The 20039-nt window shown below is 33.0% G+C and overlaps 1 protein-coding gene and 1 long non-coding RNA gene across 3 annotated transcripts; one reads left to right on the forward strand and one right to left on the reverse strand.

Moving 5' to 3' along the window:
- Nucleotides 1-10285: 10285 nt before the first annotated feature.
- LOC132718029 (uncharacterized) lies at nucleotides 10286-12724 on the reverse strand. 2 transcript variants are annotated; one of them, XR_009624032.1, is made up of 4 exons: nucleotides 12018-12724; nucleotides 11668-11727; nucleotides 11034-11217; nucleotides 10286-10806 (listed from the first exon to the last, which is right to left on the reverse strand). XR_009624032.1 is itself a non-coding variant. In XM_060701634.1 (4 exons), exons 1-4 carry the CDS (start codon nucleotides 12327-12329, stop codon nucleotides 10775-10777), a joined length of 327 nt encoding a protein of 108 aa, XP_060557617.1. In that variant the 5' UTR covers nucleotides 12330-12720; the 3' UTR covers nucleotides 10286-10774. The 2 variants fall into 2 exon arrangements, 1 of the variants encoding a protein (XP_060557617.1); XM_060701634.1 differs by having other exon boundaries at nucleotides 12279-12720.
- Nucleotides 12725-15861: 3137 nt separating this feature from the next.
- On the forward strand, nucleotides 15862-18713 carry LOC132718030 (uncharacterized). Its single transcript, XR_009624033.1, has 4 exons — nucleotides 15862-16576; nucleotides 16905-17018; nucleotides 17593-17767; nucleotides 18030-18713. It is a non-coding gene; the product is annotated as an uncharacterized LOC132718030 (long non-coding RNA).
- Nucleotides 18714-20039: the final 1326 nt, after the last annotated feature.

Raw genomic sequence — 20039 nt, forward strand, 5'->3', positions numbered from 1 at the left:
AAAAAGGGGCCAAATAAAGCTTGACACTAAATATGTTAGTGTTCATCCTTAGCTGTTTTACAGAAATTAGAAACATTCTCCTGTCGCTATCGCTCCTTCGAAGTTTCTAATTCTGTAGAACAGCACAGATGAACACTAACATATACGCAGACTGCATTTTCCAGCAGACAGTTATTCGTTCGCAGAATATGACGACAACAAAATAAATAATTTTGTCTGGGCGCTTTCAATATATGCAGTAACGTATAAATGCAAGCGTTTATTAACTAGTTGAAATTGGCTAAATGCCGGACCACGGACCTGGTAAATTTCATTTCTCATTAAAATTATAGTGGAGCCCACGGTAAACATTCCGTACATTTTTATACTGAATTGACGGTTTATAGTCTGTATATCTGACTTGTGTTGAAATCAGCGATGGTGAAATTCTTGCGTCACAAAATACGCACTAACTAAATTTCATTGCGTCATGGCTGAAAATAGTGCGCCAAAAACGCAAAAACGCGCTCTGGCAGAAACACTGAAAGCCTACATTTTGTGTCCACTCATTACTTTTAAAATGCCAAAAAGTTTTTGAAATAACTTGGCATGAATGATCACCATAATAAGAGGATTTGCAGAGCTCAAGAATTTAGTTGCTACCCCCAAGGTCAAGTCACATTTAAAGTTCAAACGTTAAAAAGTCTTCATTTTTTGATAAAAAGTGTACATTTTGTGTCCACTCCATAACTTTTTAACTGCTGAAATTATTTTTAAATAGCTTGGCACAAATGATCACCATAATGTGATGTGCAGGTCTGCTATCCAGAAGGTCAAGGTCACACTTTCAGGTCAAATGTTAAAGTCTACATTTTGTGTCCACTCCATAACTTTTTAACCACTGAAATTTAAAAAAAATAACCTGGCACAATTGATCACCATTTTAAAAACATGATTGTGCAGAGTGCAATAATGGACCTTTCCGGTGTTTACAGTTTAATGTAAATTGGCTAACTTGTTATCCAATCGCTACACTGAGATAATACATAGTCACTGGTTAACCTGGTTAGCCCAAAAGAACACGTGCTTATGTTTGTGATACTATTTGTGAGCAGTTGACCTAGCAATGAATGAAAAAGGTGTGACTATAAGTTCCGCTATGAAAAACCAGAAAGGTCCATTGAGTTACTTCCCCCAAGGTCAAGGTCAAACTAATGGGTCAAATGTATGAAAGTCTACATTTTATGTCCCTTCCATAACTTTTAAATACTTATGTATCATGGTTATATGTTCTCAATAACTTTTTACTTTATGAAAGATTTTAAATGACTGCAAATAAACACCATCATGAGACAATGTACTTATGATATGCATGGCACAACATCACGGTCATGGTTGGTAAAAGGTCAAAAAGTACACATTCATGCTCACTGTGGAAGGGGATTTAGCTGTCCTGACTGCCTTGTTGGACTGTATAATTACATTATAAGTTATTGACATTTGTTACTTTGTCTTGTCCAGTGCATAACTTGAAAAATAGTCATTGGAATTCAATACAACTTCATGCAATGGTCATTTAGCGCATTGAGAGGAAGTGCAGTGCTAAAGAAACGCAACTCTATCTGGATTGATTACAGAGTAATTCAATAAAACTTTATGAATGGTCAACCACAGTAAAAGGAAATTCAGTGTACAAGAACCACAACCTAGCTTAAATTGCCCACAACCATAACTCTATTTCAATTCTTTTACACGGTATTCTTTTACTAGTTACTTCCTCATTTCAGAAGTTACTTGCGGGGGCATTAATCTAGTGATAGCTCTAGTTGTAATGGTTCTATTTAGTTGTTTAGTATCTTTATTATTTATATAATTGTTTGAAATATACATTGCTAGTTTTTCACACATTTCTTTGTCCTATTTTGAAACATTCTTTTGTTATATGATAACCTTTTGTGTTATTAACACATATATTGATATATCAAAATATAAGGAACCCCAAATATGAGATATATTTTTAGCTCGACTATTCGAAGAATATGAGAGCTATTGTAGTCGCCCCGGCGTCGGCGTCAGCGTCCGCGTCAGCGTCTGCGTTGGTTAAAGTTTTTTGTAAAGTCAAATATCTCAATTATTACTTGAGATATTCAATTGAAACTTACAATACTTATTTATAGTAACAAGATACATCAGATTGACAAGTTGGATAATTCTGCCTACAATATTGACAGAATTATGCCCCTTTTTAACTTAGAAATTTTGGTTAAAGTTTTTTGTAAAGTCAAATATCTCAATTATTACTTGAGATATTCAATTGAAACTTACAATACTTATTTATAGTAACAAGGTACATCAGATTGACAAGTTGGATAACTCTGCCTACAATATTGACAGAATTATGCCCCTTTTTAACTTAGAAATTTTGGTTAAAGTTTTTTGTAAAGTCAAATATCTCAATTATTGCTTGAGATATTCGATTGAAACTTACAATACTTATTTATAGTAACAAGGTACATCAGATTGACAAGTTGGATAACTCTGCCTACAATATTGACAGAATTATGCCCCTTTGGAACTTAGAAATTTTGGTTAAAGTTTTTTTGTAAAGTCAAATATCTCAATTATTGCTTGAGATATTCAATTGAAATTTAAAATACTTTTTATAGTAACAATGTAAATCAGTTTGCAAAATTGCATAACTCTGCCTGCAATATTTGCAGAATTATTTGCCCCTTTGAAACTTAGAAATTTTGGTTTAAGGTTAAAGGTCTTCAAAGATAGTTACTTGAAACTTTAAACATGCACTTAGGGTCATAATTGGAGGGTCATAATTGTATGTCACTGACCAAGTTCCATAACTCTATCTTGCATTAAGGCTGATTCATATCCCCTTTTCTACTTAGTCTCTTGGTTAATGTTTACATGCAAGTTTTACATATCTCAATAACTATTAAAGATATTTATTTAAAACTTCACATATGCATTTAGGGTCATAATTGTAGGTCACTGACAAAGATCCATAATTCTATCTTGCATTTAGGCTGATTTTTCTCCCCTTTTTCAACTTAAGAAATTCATGGTAAAGTTTTGCTTGTAAGCTGTTATCTCAATAACTACTGAAGGGTTTGTGCCTTTTTTGGGACAATTTTATGCATTCATAATAATAAAGCAGTGATTTACTTGATAAAACATCTTAATAACAAGCCTTTGTACCTTTTCTGTCAAATTTATGTATTCATAGGTAATTAGTATTATTATACTCAATAAAACACTCTTGTGACATTACCTTCCAAATAGTCAAGCAAATGCTGTATAATTAGACTCTCTCTAAGGCCTATAACATGAATTTATAAAAAAAAATTAGCCCTTTTGTGAACTTGAAAAATTTAACATTATCAAGGCTCTTTTACTATCAAGCACTTAGAATAGTCGAGCGTGCTGTCCTACTGACAGCTCTTGTTATATTACATAATGCATATTTTTGTACATTTTTGTATCTATATTTTACTTGTTTGTATTTTCAAATTTAAAACCTTAAAATAACATGTATTTTTACAGTAATTACTTCTTCAAACTTTGGGATAGAAACCATCATTCTTAACATGTCAAACATACTTAAGATGTTGTTAAATCAACACATTTTGCTTAAGCCAAGGAAGCACTTTAGGTCTTTGTAGCACTTTTCTTTGTTTAACAGATGGACTGTTTTTTATAGAGTAAATACAAACAAATACAGAATAATAGTTGAGTAAAATATCACAGCTTTATTTCCTTCTTAGTTTTTGACATTTATAACTTCAAAGTGAAAACCCATTTATAAATTAATTCTACTTTACTTTCTTGAAATAAATTGTCTATGAATTTTATATATTGATACACATGTATTGAGAATTCTTAATTAAGAACATGTCTTATTATACATTGTATTTGTAACATAATTTCTTGGACAATTTATTTCAATATGATAACAATTATTTATTAAAATTAAGTTGGGGAAATAATTACTCACTTAGCATTATGATAACATTTTGATAATTAAAATAGGTAACAGGTACCATGTCAACAAAATGTATATAAAAGATACTTAATTTACATTACAGAAATCAATATTCAATATAAAAGAACTTAGTTTCATGTATTCAATTAAGTTAAGTCAAACTATGAAAAATATGTTGTAAGTAAAACATAAAGTTACATTTTAACAAGTCAGTAATTATAGTAAGTTTACAAAATTTCATTTCCTATAGATTTTAGAAAAAGAGTTAAAATATCAAATAAAGTTTAACATGAGTTTAAATGTAAAATAAAGTTTAACATAAGTTAAAATATAAAATAAAGTTTAACATACCTGTAGAAATACACATAGACAGTATAAGTCAAAATATATCCTTTATTGACAGTCCAAGAATAGTGACTGTCTAACCTTAAACTGTCTATTTTATAGGTATGTTTTGGAATTGTTTGAAAAGTAGAATTAATTTATAAATGGGTTTTCACTTTGAAGTTATAAATGTCAAAAACTAAGAAGGAAATAAAGCTGTGATATTTTACTCAACTATTATTCTGTATTTGTTTGTATTTACTCTATAAAAAACAGTCCATCTGTTAAACAAAGAAAAGTGCTACAAAGACCTAAAGTGCTTCCTTGGCTTAAGCAAAATGTGTTGATTTAACAACATCTTAAGTATGTTTGACATGTTAAGAATGATGGTTTCTATCCCAAAGTTTGAAGAAGTAATTACTGTAAAAATACATGTTATTTTAAGGTTTTAAATTTGAAAATACAAACAAGTAAAATATAGATACAAAAATGTACAAAAATATGCATTATGTAATATAAAAATATATCTCATATTTGGGGTTCCTTATAAAAATATTTGTAATTTGTTAACAAACATCTGAGCATCACTGTAATAACTTATGTTGAAGTTTGTGTACCACCTCAAATATTTTTTGAGTCCAATCACATCTGGCTTTAAACTTTGAACACTTGTTTACCATAATAAATATGCCCCCAACCTGAAGACTGGAAGGGGTAACTCTATCAAACATTTTAAAAGAATTATGCCATTTTTTTGACTTATAAATTAAATTTATTTTAAAGTTTACGTGCCACCTCAAATATTTTCAAAGGCCATCGACTTTAATGGCTTTGAAACCTTGCACATTTGTTAACCATTATGCACCCAACCTTCGCACAGGAGGAGATATTATGCATTTTGACAGAATTATGCCCCATTTTCAAATTAGAATTTCAGTTAAAGTTTGCTTACGACCTAAAATATTTTCATATTCCATTGACATCTGGCTTTGAAATTTTATACACTTATTTGAAAATATGATAGGTCACTCTCCAAGGCCAAGTAACATGGACTTAAAAAATTTGTTTGCCCTTTCACATCCTTTCCTGCTGACTGCTCTTGTAAAGTTATTTTTAACTCTTTAATTCAAAATGAATATAAATATATATCAAGGTTAATGTACCTTTAATTAAAGCAATTGTAAATGAAGTGGCTTTTGCATTATCTACAATGATATAGGAGTAGATCTTTTCAGAAATGTCTTCTTTGAGTGCTTGTGTGATTGTATATTTTTGTTTCTCCTCTAAGGAGTAGTGGCAACATTTCGGGATCACATCTCCGTCGTCTGTCTGTCCGTCCGTCCGTCTGTCACAAAACTTGTCCTACTCCTCATAAACTACTGGTGCAATTTCATCCAAACTTTACAGGAATGATCAGTAACTAGTCTAGTTGTGCATATTGTCAGCATTTTCCGGATTCAATGATTTTTGTTAGAGTTTTGGCCCTTTAATAATTTTTAGCTTGACTATTCGATAAGAATAAAGAGCTATTGTAGTCACCCGAGCGTTGGCGTAACCACATATGTTAAAGTTTTTGTAATAGTTAAAATATTTTCAAAGTCCATATGGCATATGACATATGGCTTTGGAACTTTGCACACTTGTTCACCATCATTACCCCAACCTGTAAACAGGAGGAGGTAATTGTATCAAGCATTTTTTTTACTATCAAGCACTTATAATAGTCGAGCGTTGCTGTCCTACCGACAGCTCTTGTTATTTTTAAAGTTTGTCCGGACTACTTCTCTTATACCACGAATGCAATGTCAATGAAACTTTACAGGATTGATCTATAGCTCAAGTTCTTGCACATATTGCACGGGTTTTCCGGTTGAATGCTTTTAGGCCGAGTTATGGCCCTTTGTTAAAAAGGTGTTTTTTTCTGTGTGTTGCCAGATACACAAAAGCTTGTCCGGACTACTCCTCATAAAGTACTGGTGCAATTTCATCCAAACTTTACAGGAATGATCAGTACCAAGTCTAGTTATGCATATTGTCAGCATTTTCCGGTTCAATGATTTATATCAGAGTTAAGGCCCTTTAATAATTTTTAGCTCACCTGTCAGAAAGTGACAGGGTGTGTTTTTGTGATCTCTTTTCTTCCGTCGTCTGTCTGTCGTCCGTCCGGCGTCCGCCCGTAAACTATTGCTTTAAATGACATCTCCTCATAAACCACTGAGCCAATTTCATCCAAACTTCACAGGAATGTTCCTTTGTTGGTCACCTATAAAAGTTGTTCAAAGAATTTAATTCCATGCAGAACTCTGGTTGCCATGGCAACCGAAAGAAAAATCTTTAAAAATCTTCTTTTAAAGAACTGTAAGAGCTAGAGCTTAGATATTTGGCATGAAACATCTTCTAATAAGTGTCTACCAAGTTTGTTCAAATAAAAGCCCTGGGGTCTAAATTGGCCCCGCCCTGGGGGGGTCATTGGTTTTCTCTATATGCATATAGTAAAAAGTTAAAAAAATTTCTTTTAAAGAACTGTAAGAGCTAGAGCTAAGATATTTGGCATAATGATGAAATATCTTCTAGTGAGTGTTTACCAAGTTTGTTCAAATAAAAGCCCTGGGGTCAAAAATGGCCCTGCCCCGTGGGGTCATTGATTTTCCCTATATGCATAAAGTAAAAACTTAAAAAATCTTCTTTTAAAGAACTGTAAGAGCTAGAGCTTAGATATTTGGCATGAAACATCTTCTAGTGAATGTCTACCAAGTTTGTTCAGATAAAAGCCCTGGGGTCAAAATTGGCCCTGCCCCGGGGGTCATTGATTTTCCCAAATGCATATAGTAAAAACTTAAAAAATCTTTAATTAAAGAACCGTAAGAGCTAGAGCTAAGATATTTGGCATGAAACATCTTCTAGTGAGTGTCTACCAAGTTTGTTCAAATAAAAGCCCTGGGGTCAAAATTGGCCCCACCCCAGGGATCATTGATTTTCACTATATGCATAAAGTAAAAACTTAAAAAATCTTCTTTTAAAGAACCCAAAGAGCTAGAGCTAACATTTTTGGCATGAAACATCTTCTAGTGAGTGTCTACCAAGTTTGTTCAAATAAAAGCCCTGGGGTCAAAATTGGCCCCACCCTGGGGGTCATTGATTTTCCCTATGTGCATATACTAAAAACTTAAAAAATCTTCTTTTAAATAACCCAAAGAGCTAGAGCTAAGATATTTGGCATGAAACATCTTCTAGTAAGTGTCTACCAAGTTTGTTCAAATAAAAGCCCTGGGGTCTTAATTGGCCCGGCCCCAGGGGGTCATTGATTTTCCCTATATGCATATAGTAAAAACTCAAAAAATCTTCTTTTAAAGAACCGTAAGAGCTAGAGCTTAGATATTTGGCATGAAACATCTTCTAGTGAATGTCTACCAAGTTTGTTCAAATAAAAGCTCTTGGGTCAAAATTGGCCCCGCCCCAGGGGGTCATTGATTTTCTCTTTATGCATATAGTAAAAACTTTAAAAAAATTCTTTTAAAGAACCCAAAGAGCTAGAGCTTAGATATTTAGCATGAAACATGTTCTAATGGGTGTCTACCAAGTATGTTCAAATAAAAGCCCTGGGGTCAAAACTGGCCCCGCCCGGGGGGGGGGGGGTCATTGATTTTCCTTATATGTGTATAGCAAAAACTTAAAAATCTTCTTTGGAAAAACCCAAATAGCTAGAGTTTAGATATTAAGCATGAAACATCTTTTAGTAAATATCTACAAAGTTTGTTCAAATAAACACCCGGGGAGACATTGTTTTTAACTATATGTGTATAGTAAAAACTTTAAAAATCTTCTTTTAAAAAAGCCAATGAGCTAGAACTTAGATGTTTAGCATGAAACATCTTCTTATGGGTGTCTACCAAGTCTGTTCAAATAAACAAATAAAAGCCCTTGGGTAAAAATTAGCCCGGGGTGGGGGGCCTATATACAGGTGAGCGACCTCAGGGCCATCATGGCCCTCTTGTTCTGTGTGTTGCCAGATACACATAAGCTTGTCCAGACTATTCCTCAAAAACTACTGGTGCAATTTTATTCAAACTTCACAGGAATGATCAGTACCAAGTCTAGTTGTGCACCGTCCCTCTGTCCGTCCGTCTATCACAAAACTTGTCCGAACATAAAATTGGCCATCATGAGGCGACACGTGATTTCTGATCGCTCTTGTTGTTAAACATTTCAAAGGCACATATATCCTCATTCAAAAATCTCATTTCCTTTTTTCTGTAGAAACCTTTTGAAAATGTGATTTATATTTTCTCATTACAGATGTCAATTGTGTCAATTTTTGATGGACAGCTCACTAAATATTTTAGAGTGACCAGATAAATGGACTTAAATGGAACCAATAAAAGGTAAAAATCAATTTATTCATAACTATTTAGACATTTTAATCACATTTTATGTCGAAAGATGAACATACAGGGACAGTTGAGTTGAGAGTTCATGGAGAGTTGAGTTAAGCGTACTAGGTGAGTTGAGCTGAGTGTACAGGGTGAATAGAGTTTTGTTTAGCATACTGGAAGATTTGAGTTGAAGTGAGGTTACAGGGAGAGTTAAGTGTATGGGGAGATTTGAGTTGAGTGTGCGGTGAGTTGAGTTGAGATTACAGGGAGAGTTGTGTTGATTTTGAGTATACAGAGTTGAGTTGAGTGCACATAGGGAGTTGTGTTGGTGTGAGCGTACAGAGAGAGTTGACTGGATTTAAGCTGAGTGTACGGGGAGAGTTGAGTTGAGCATACAGGGAGAGTTTAGTTGACTGTATTGGGAGAGTTGAGTTGAGCATACAGGTAGAGTTGAATTGACTGTATTTGGAGAGTTGAGTTGAATTGACTGTATTTGGAGAGTTGAGTTGAATTGAGTGTATGGGAAAGGTTGAGTTGAGTGTATAGGAAAATTTCAGTTGAGTTGTGTGAAAGGACAGAGTTGAGTTGAGCATACAGGTAGAGTTGAATTGACTGTATTTGGAGAGTTGAGTTGAATTGACTGTATTTGGAGAGTTGAGTTGAATTGAGTGTATGGGAAAGGTTGAGTTGAGTGTATAGGAAAATTTCAGTTGAGTTGTGTGAAAGGACAGAGTTGAATTGAGGTTACAGGTAGAAATGGTGTATGGTTATGAGTTGAGTTGAGTGTATGGTGTAAGTTGAGTTGAGTGTATGGGAAGAGTTGTGTTGAGCTAAGGAGAGAGTTGAGTTGAGTGCATGGGGAAAGTTGAATTGTGTTGAGTGTATGGAGAGAATTGAGTTGAGTGAAATAGTGTAACCTTAAAATGATACAGTCAAACTTAAAAATGATCCTGTCCAATCCTCAAAACAATATAGTTGAACTGTAAATTGATACTGTCCAATCCTTAAACTGATATAGTTTTACCTGGGAATGATATACTCAAACCTTAAAATGATAAAGTTAAACCTTCAAATGATATAACCGAATCTTGAAATGATACTGTCCAATCCTTAATATGATATAGTCGAACCTTTGAATGATACTGGCCAATCAAAAACAGTGGTTGCCAAAATAAAGTAAAGTGATTGCCAATTACCTCCAGTTGTCCAATTGTATCATAAAAGTCAATTAAGATTTTGCATGCATACCTCTTAATGACGTATCATTTGGAGCAGTGATAGGCAAAAAAGTCACACTGTCAAATTATATATAAAAGTATACGCCTGTTACGGAGGCATAGCATTGTTATAATGTATATATAAAAGTATACGCCCGTTACCCGTCCCTAGATTTGCCACTAAAATGCCACCCTTTTCAATGGTGGAGTATTTAGACAATTTTCCACCAACAATGCCACCAAAACGCCACCCAAATCATGAAAATGGTGAAAAATTTGAGCAGGACTGATGTTATATAATTTTCCAGTTAATTCCACCTTTTTTACACTAAATGCCACCAATGAGTGGAAAATTGGTGGAGTATTTAGACAAACTTTCACCATAATGCCACCGTTATGCCACCTTAGGGTGGCAAACTCATTTTCCACTAGATGCCACTTGTTTCCACTTATTGCCACCATAATGGTGGAAAATTGGTGGAGTATTTAGACAAATTTCCACCATTATGCCACCATTGAGTGGCAAACTTAATTTTTCCACCAAATGCCACTTATTTCCACCTTTTGCCACCATAAGGGTGGAAAATTGGTGGAGTATTTAGACACTTTTCCACCATTTTGCCACCAGATAGTGGCAAATTCAGTTTCCACTAAATGCCACCTATTTTCACCCTTTCAGAAATTTTCCACCTTGTGGGTGGCAATAGCTGGAAACTGCTTGAAAGTCACCCTGTACCCTAAATTGGAAACAAACAAATTTTAAAAATAATCCTTTTTAATGTTTCCATATGAAATTATATATTGTCTCAAAAAATAGCAAAACATAAGTCCATTTATTTTCTTCAGTTTATCTTGCTATTCCTGGACGGTTTGAGTTCAGTCCTTTAGGTTGTCGGCAACTTTTCGAGCGCACAATCTAAAACAAAAAAATTATGAATGATTAATACAATAATTAAAAACATAAGCTTACATTTTTATATGACTATTGGATATTTCTATATTCAATTTGAGTGCATAGATATGATTAAAACACTTTAAAAAACAGCACTGCAGACGTGGAAGAATCAGACTTTTCTTATTTACTCCAAGGCAGAAAATATACGCAGAATCAAAAATGATATTTTCATTCAGTTCATTAGTTACCTTCCAAGAACTTAAGTTTTGCCTTGTCTGCACAAGAAGGTCTGGCTTCAGACTCTCTGTTCCCTTTCCTCATACCAAACAATGAGCCGCCTTTAATCTCTTCTATATTGAATAGCATTCTGAAGAGCTTTGCTGTACCTTTCTCTTTTGAGGCATATGGCTTCAGTTCTGCCATCACTTGGTCCTAAAATATGATTAACAATATCAAATAAGTAAAGACAGAAAATGATTATCAATATCTAATATGTAAAGACAGAAAATGAAACACTTTTATAAGACCTTGGTATATGTATACAACTCTAAAATTTTTAAATAAGAAAGAAATAAAGAAATACAACACATCAACACCAGTGCAGGTTGAGTTATTAATATTATAATCTTCCAGTTTCAGTTCTTAAGGAACCTTCATCAGGATAAATATTTGATAAAATTTTCAAGCTAAAATGTACAAAAACTCTAAAATTTGTAAAACAAAATGTAAATGCAAATTAAAGTGTCATAAAGAGTTTGAATTAAAGTAGGTTTGTAAATAGTGACTAATAGCTATATTTATCAAGAACTGAAAAGTGTCTAATTGGGTACTGTGACACTTCTTTCCTATTAATTCTAAAATAACTTTGAATTAACAAGATACCTTTGTAAAGCCACTGAAGATCAAATGTGTTGCTCCAGGCTGCTCCTCATTGCTTTGTGTCTGCAAAATAATAATTCTTATTTAATGCTGTTTCTGTTATGAACTGTCATTCTCCTAATAGCATGTTACTCTAGACTGTCTAGTTATGGTTATATAATTATCTACTGCACCATGAAAGCTGAATTACAACAATGAAGGAATTAAACTTACTAATAAATCAGTTACTGTTAATCTGCTCCACATGTGACACACAAGGAAATATGTTTAAAGCATGAAAGTTTGTAGTAATAGGTACCTGGTTATCTATAGTTTGATTGATGTAATATTGTACATAATGATATTGTACTTACTGATTAATTTCTATAATTTTTTTCTCAAACTTAAAATTTCTAACATATTGTATTTAAGAAATGATGAAGATCTTCCTACATTCTTTATATTCCTACATTCTTTATATGTACATTGTACATGCAGCTTTCTTTTTAGTCAAGTTACAAACAAAACAAATATAAAACACAATTTTATACAATACCACTTCATATTTTTACTGTCAAAAAACTAAACAGTTTCTGCATAAATAACAATAATTATTGTATGTAAAAGTTGTTTACCTGAAACTTTGACTGGGAATGATTCTGCTGTTTATCTTCTTGTCTACACATTCACACTTCAGTTAAAACTTCTCATTTATATTTACCACACTAATAAGACTTTAAATGTTTTCTTTGAGAAATCAAAAATATGCACCCTTACATTTTAAACAAAATATCTCCAGAATTGCTACAATATCAATAATTTCCTTTGTGTTTACAAGCTTTAACTGACCCCAATACCTTTGAATTCAAACTTTACAACGTGTAACTGCATGGACAGTCCATTATAATTTTAAATTGTGAGGGGTTTTCCAAAAACCATAGCACCCATCATTTTATTTTTTACATTCATTTGAATGTATAACTATATCTAATACCTAAATAGATTGAGTAGAAATAAGCTTTTGAAAGATAATTTAGAATGCTATTTTAAGACAAATTCTACATAAAAACATGTATAATGTTGCCTCTCCCAAAATAATCAAATGGAAACATTCTGGTCAGCATGAGTAAACTATTAACCCCCATTCATAGATTACTAGATAAGAGGGCAGTAGTTTTATCAGATCTGAGATGTATGCTGTGTTGTTAAATCTTAGAGGATGCAGTATTTACTAGCTAGTATTTACTTATCCTGATTGTAAGAAATTTATCAGACATTATGACTTATTTACTTTTCACACATTAATTTTTACAATAGATTTAAAGCCTCTGAAAGCATAGCACAAAAGATGTTAGAGACAATAATTTTAAACTCCACATTTAACTAAATCTCATTTATGAGAAGTTACAATGCCAAGGAACCATAACTTTTTATTGCATGATTTGGGGTTTATTGCCATTTTTGGCCGGGTTGCACTGGTGCAAACCCGGGTTATAGTATGGTGAATGTTGGGCGGCGGGCGGGCGTCCGGGCGGGCGGCGGGCGGGCGGGGAAAAAACTTTCGTAACAGTTTTCTCAGCAACTACTTATCACAGCCTTTTGATATTTGGTATACAGTATCAATTCATGGTCCCATACTGTGGGATTCGATTTCAGGTCTGGTGCTCATCTACTTCCTGTTTGCTGACCTATTTAAATTTTTAGCATTAATGGTCAATAGTAGGAAATTTTCGTAACAGTTTTCTCAGCAACTAGGTATCACAGCCTTTTGATATTTGGTATACAGCATTGACACATGGTCCCGGCATGCTGTGGGATTGGATTTCAGGTCTGTCGCTCATCCACTTCCTGTTAATCCACTTAGTTAAATTAGTAAGATTTTTCGACATTAATGGTCAATGGTAGGAAATTTTCGTAACAGTTTTCTCAGCAACTACTTATCACAGCCTCTTGATATTTGGCATACAGCATTGACACATGGTCCCATACCGTGGGATTTGATTTCAGGTCTGTCGCTCATCCACTTCCTGTTAATCCACTTAGTTGAATTAGTAAGATTTTTCGACATTAATGGTCAATGGTAGGAAATATTCGTAACAGTTTTCTCAGCAACTACTTATCACAGCCTCTTGATAATTGGCATACAGCATTGACACATGGTTCCATACCGTGGGATTGGATTTCAGGTCTGTAGCTCATCCACTTCCTGTTAATCCACTTAGTTGAATTAGTTAGATTTTTCGACATTAATGGTCAATGGTTGGAAATTTTCGTAACAGTTTTCTCAGCAACTACTTATCACAGCCTCTTGATATTTAGCATACAGCATTGACACATGGTCCCATACCGTGGGATTTGATTTCAGGTCTGTCGCTCATCCACTTCCTGTTTATCCACTTAGTTGAATTAGTTAGATTTTCGACCTTAATGGTCAATGGTAGGAAATTTTCATAACAGTTTTCTCAGCAACTACTTATCACAGCCTCTTGATATTTGGCACACATGGTCCCATACTGTGGGATTTGATTTCAAGTCTGTCGCTCATCCACTTCCTGTTTATCCACTTAGTTAAATTAGTTAGATTTTTTAACATTAATGGTCAATGGTTGGAAATTTTCGTAACAGTTTTCTCAGCAACTACTTATCACAGCCTCTTGATATTTGGCATACAGCATTTACACATGGTCCCATACTGTGGGATTTGATTTCAAGTCTGCAGCTCATCCACTTCCTGTTCACATTTATGGTCACTGGTAGGAAATTTTCATAACATTTTTCTCAGAAACTACTAATCACAGCCTCTTGATATTTGGCATACAGCATTGACACATGGTCCCATACTGTGGGATTCGATTTTAGGTGTGTAGCTCATCCACTTCCTGTATACCCTACTGAATTAAATTTTCAACATTAATGGGTCAATGGAAATTTTGTTTCGTAACATCACAGCCTCATGATATTTGGTGTACAAATGCAACCCGGCCTTTTCTGTCTTTGACCCATTTTTTACTTCTCTATGCTTGATTTTTGTCTTGATCATTAAGCTTAAAAAGTACTGGAGATATTAATTTGAAACTTCACAGATATAGATCTTTTTGAGTAATGTGCTGTGTTTAAGAACCATAACTCTTTGCATACTTTTGGAGTTATTGCCCTTTGCATTTTTCACTTTAATTATTGTTAGCGTTACATGAAAAGTGTTAGTACTCACCAGATATCAGTTTAAAGTAATATTGAAGAGACAATTTATTATGTCAATTAGAAGAAAAAACAAAAGTCAAACTTTATTCAAGATTGACATTAAATATCATCCCGGCTACAGATTGTCCATGGACAGCCTTAAAATGACCATGGATATCCATGGATATCCATGGAAAGAGCATGGAAATACATGGATAAGTCAAGTGAATGGACAGTGTCCATACTAACAAACATGGATAACATGGACGATGTCCATGGATAACATGGACAGCGTCCAGGGAATATAAAAATGTTCATGGACATAGTACAAAAAAACTATGTCTAATGTGGACATTGTCCATGGTCAACTTCATTGCTCATACTTAGAAATTTTTATCAAAAGTGATTGGATGGATATGCAAAAAAAATCTAAGTGCCAAAACATGAAAAATGTTTAAAAAAATCATAACTGCCATTCTTCAAAAAATTATATGTTCATATTGGGTATCAAATTATTCAGCATGAAAAGAAGAAATCAAATATAGTAAGATCAAGTAGATATTTTTTTTTTTTTTTTTAAATTCCATAATTCAGACTATTTTCACAAAGATAACTTAAAAACAAAAAACAGAAACAAACAAACCTAAACAAGTCTACAAGTAGTGAGTAGATTATCTTTTTAAATAATTGAAATGGTATGCATAAGGGTACAGTATCTTTTTCTATATTATCATTTAACTGAAATATGACAGTTTTCTGGTTTTAAGACATAATTAAAATAAAGACAATTTAAAATATGGCATTGACACAATTGTAAATTGTTGACCAGATATTTAAAAACAGCAAGAACAAATGACTTTAATTGCTTAGCATTGAGATCGGTCATACATGTGTACTCATTGTAATTAAAAGAAGCAGTTAGCAAAATAAACACTTATAGTTTAACAAAATGAGAACTGTAATAGCCCCTCAAGAGCTTAACTGTTTCTTTTTTTATTGCAAAAAAACAACAACAAAAAAACAAAAACAACATGCCACACTTTGGCATTGAAAATGCATTTTTAACTCTCATTATATTCAAGGTATCTCATATCAAGCCTGATCTGAGTGGTTCATTATTATATATTACCCTAATTAAGTTAGAAAAATAAATACACAATTTAATAGAAACAATTTAAATTTAAGAACAAATGTAATTGTTATGCACTTATATTTCTTTATTAATTGATGATAAATTTATTATGTATCTCTATTGAAGTATATATAATTTATATATTCATCCTGTGTAGAAGTAACTTATGTATAGTGATTAATTTCTGGAACATTCAAATTAGCATCAGCCACAATGTAAATATTTATGACCCCTCAAGTGGAACCTGCTGTTTTCATAACTACCAAAGTTAAACTCACCTATCTGATATAAGAGAATGGAAAGAGGTAAAGCAGGTTTACAACATACTATATTACACTGTAGTTCCCAAGTAACTTAATACCCTTGCAGAACAAATCACAGGTCAGAACACTCCTTCCAGGCGGTTCATTTGAACAGAAGCATTGAAAGATAAATGTTTATTAGTGCCTAACTGCTTAAAAGTTATAACTTGAAATATTATGTTTGAGCATTGGAAATTAGACCAAATGAGTTTAAACTGGACAAATACAAGAGTTTTCTGGAAATATGAACTTTTAAACATGTGTATTTCATGATTCAGTTAAAATGGAGGGAACTACATGTATATAACCATTTCTAACAGTAAGTACAAATGTATTTTTGTTTTTTAACACTTATTATTTTAGTTTTTTCAAACTTTCTTTGCAAGTATACAATGTTTCAGCTATTGTATTTCTTACATACATGTAACATTTCAATATTAATAGTTAAGAAAATCTTTTTCATTTTTAAATAATGGCGGGAAAATTTAAATCAGAGATTACAATTTTCCATTCAAAATATTGGTGATTGAAACAGATTCCATATCAAGCAATGAATTTCCAAATTCACATTTAATAAAATTCATAATATGCCTTAATTGTAATTTCTTGTTACTCATGTACATATGTTTTTTTTTTCAACATATTAGGTTGCAAACTTTCAAGTCTTGGAGTCACATGAGATGTTTCAACTCAAAGGATGTCAGATGAGGGAAAAGTGATAAATGTACTGTTGAATACAGAATGCTTACAAAACCATCCTGGTAATAATTTAGTTTGTTTTGTTGAAAAAAGTCGAAGTACCGTAAGATGTTTTCATATAAATGCATGCTTTTTTCCAAAGTCTGAACAAAATGTTGTTCTACATGTGTTATACATATATTATTGTTATACTGACTCCATTGAACAAATCTCAAACTTTCAGTGGTAATTAAGTACTTGTGAAGGATAGAGTAATTTAAACTGCCATTACATAAAGTTGTCATTATATAAATATAGGAAAAGCAGGGAAATAATTGACACAAGTTTATCATAATGTTGATTTTGACAAAAATGAATCATTTTCATCAAAGCATGGTGTTTACTTGATAACCCTGTGCTGATATTCTGCAAAAATCATTTAATTGAAAGTTTTTCATCTTAACTTTTTTCACCCTTTCATGTTTCTTATCAATCATGTTTAAACAATACTAATTATATTGTAAAGGGCAACCTCGTTAATCGTTAATAAAAATAGTGTTGTTATGAATTAGGCTCAAAAATGCTACAAATGATGCCAGTACTAAAATTGATAACAAAGAATCCAAAAGAACTGAAAAGGCCAATATTACATTTCAGGACCAACTGCAGAGCAAGGTTATTGGCAAAACAAGCTACAGTAAGATGGCCATTGTTCTATTTCGCTTTTTGTATAAAGAGGAGGAATATGCCGGAAAATCATTGACAGGGAAAGCATCCAAAAGTGGCGAAAAAAGGCCACCTGTTGACCAAGAGAAGTTGACAGGAATTTACGGTCAGTGGTTTTTTTTTTTTTCTTTTTTGGTTATTTAAATTTCATTGAAAGTTTTTGAATTTCATTGAAAGTTTTTGAATTTCATTGGAAGTTTTTAATAGGGATTGAAAATTCTTTTCATAGCCAATTGTCTTGCAGGACAAGTGTCTTCAAATTGCTACTCGTCCATGTAGATAATTTAAATTGTTAGTTATTCAAGGGTTAAGTATAATACATTGATTTGTCAAGTCAATATTTATATAATTTGTTATGTTCTTTACAGATATCATCAAAAGGAATTTTCCGCATGTCACACCAGTGATGGTCAGGGAAAAGCTGCGTGACATTGTCAAGCCATCTCGTGCCAACAAAACAGTGAAAAAATAAATATGTGTACAAAATAAACTGTGGCGGTTTTAGCCATTCAGAACAATATAAATGAGAACATTTGAAAACTTGTTTTACTATAATTATATATGGTGTAAATAAATCTTTAATGTGTCATAATTTTACAGCCTTGTCAATTCAAAATCATTGTTGCACTAGTGCAACTCCCATGTGAAAAAGATTGTGTGGGACCTTTTTTTACAGACTTTTTAAACAGGTATCTACACAAGTGTTATATCATGGACATTGACCATGGATGTCATAAAAGATTCCTCAAAATTGGTTTTGAACATGGATAGAATGGACATTGTCCATGGAAAGAATGGACATTGTCCATGGAAAGAATGGACAATGTCCATGGTAAGAATGGACATTGTCCATGGCAAGAATGGACATTGTCCATGGACATCATGGACATTGTCCATGGGTATCATGGACAATGGACATGGAAAGCATGGACATGGATAGCATGGACACTGTCCAGGGATTTAAAGAATTGTCCATGGACAAGTGTTTCAATACTCCATGGACACTGTCCATGCTTATATCCATGGAAATCCATGGACATTCTGTAGCCGGGATAGAAGAAGCAACAAACTTTATGCAGAGATATGCATTTTCTGGGCATAGAAGAACATTTCAACTATTCAATTAATGTACAGATTATAACTAAAGAACAAAGTACACTTTAAAAGCCGTAATTTTATTTTACAAGCATAGAATGGAACATAAACATTTTGACTTGAAAGTCAAATTTTACATCCCTAAAGAAAAGTACTGCCATAAAAAATGGGAAGTTAAGTAACCCCATACTTTTCTAATTTTTCCTGATCATAATTATATGTGTTTAACTCCTGGAAAAGTGATTTTACGTCCAATTTCTGTGTCTTTTCCTGCTACTTTACAGCTGGAATTATCATACCGTTACTGTGAGGCAGTGACTTTGTATCAGAATTGTGTTCATGGCATTCTAGTAATTGTTTAAGAAATATGAGTTTCTGATAAAATTTTCTAACTGTTCAACTTCAATAAATTATATTTTTGATAAAAAGTTCACTTGATGCTTTGGTAGAGTACAAACTATAAACAGATTTATTTCAGTTTGGAGCTTTGACTTAAATAAATCTTAAACCCTGCAATGCACAATTATTAGATTTCTCAGTTTTATCCACCAATTTTTATACAACCCAGAAAATAGTTAAGAGTTTCCCTTTTCGACTAAAAGTTATTCACAAAATTTTCTAAGTTTTTTTCCACTATTTTGCCACCCAGAAAATAGTTAGAGTTTCACTTTTCCACTAAAAGCCACTCATTTTCCACCTTCAAAATAAACTAAGTTTCATTTTTCACCAATTTCCACCCTTTTGCCACCATAAAAAAAGTCTATGTTCAAATTTCCACTCAATGCCACCTAAATGCCACCAAAGGATAGTGGCATTTGGTGGCAATTTTGCCACTACAGTGGAAAAAGAGTGGAATTTTGTCATTTTCCAGTTAATGCCACCTTTTTTACACTTAATGCCACCCTTTTCAGTGGAAATAGCTGGCAAGTAGTGGCAAATCTAGGGACGGGCACAGAGGCATAGCATTGGTATAATGTATATATAAAAGTATACGCCCGGTACGGAGGCATAGCATTGGTATAATGTATATATAAAAGTATACGCCCATTACGGAGGCATAGCATTGGTATAATGTATATATAAAAGTATACGCCCATTACGGAGGCATAGCATTGGTATAATGTATATATAAAAGTATACACCTGTTACGGAGGCATAGCATTGGTTTAATGTATATATAAAAGTATACGCCCATTACGGAGGCATAGCATTGGTATAATGTATATATAAAAGTATACGCCTGTTACGGAGGCATAGCATTGGTATAATGTATATATAAAAGT

Source organism: Ruditapes philippinarum, unplaced genomic scaffold (assembly GCF_026571515.1).
Source record: "Ruditapes philippinarum isolate M1 unplaced genomic scaffold, ASM2657151v2 ctg7707_1_1_1_1, whole genome shotgun sequence".
NCBI classification, from domain to species: domain Eukaryota; kingdom Metazoa; phylum Mollusca; class Bivalvia; order Venerida; family Veneridae; genus Ruditapes; species Ruditapes philippinarum.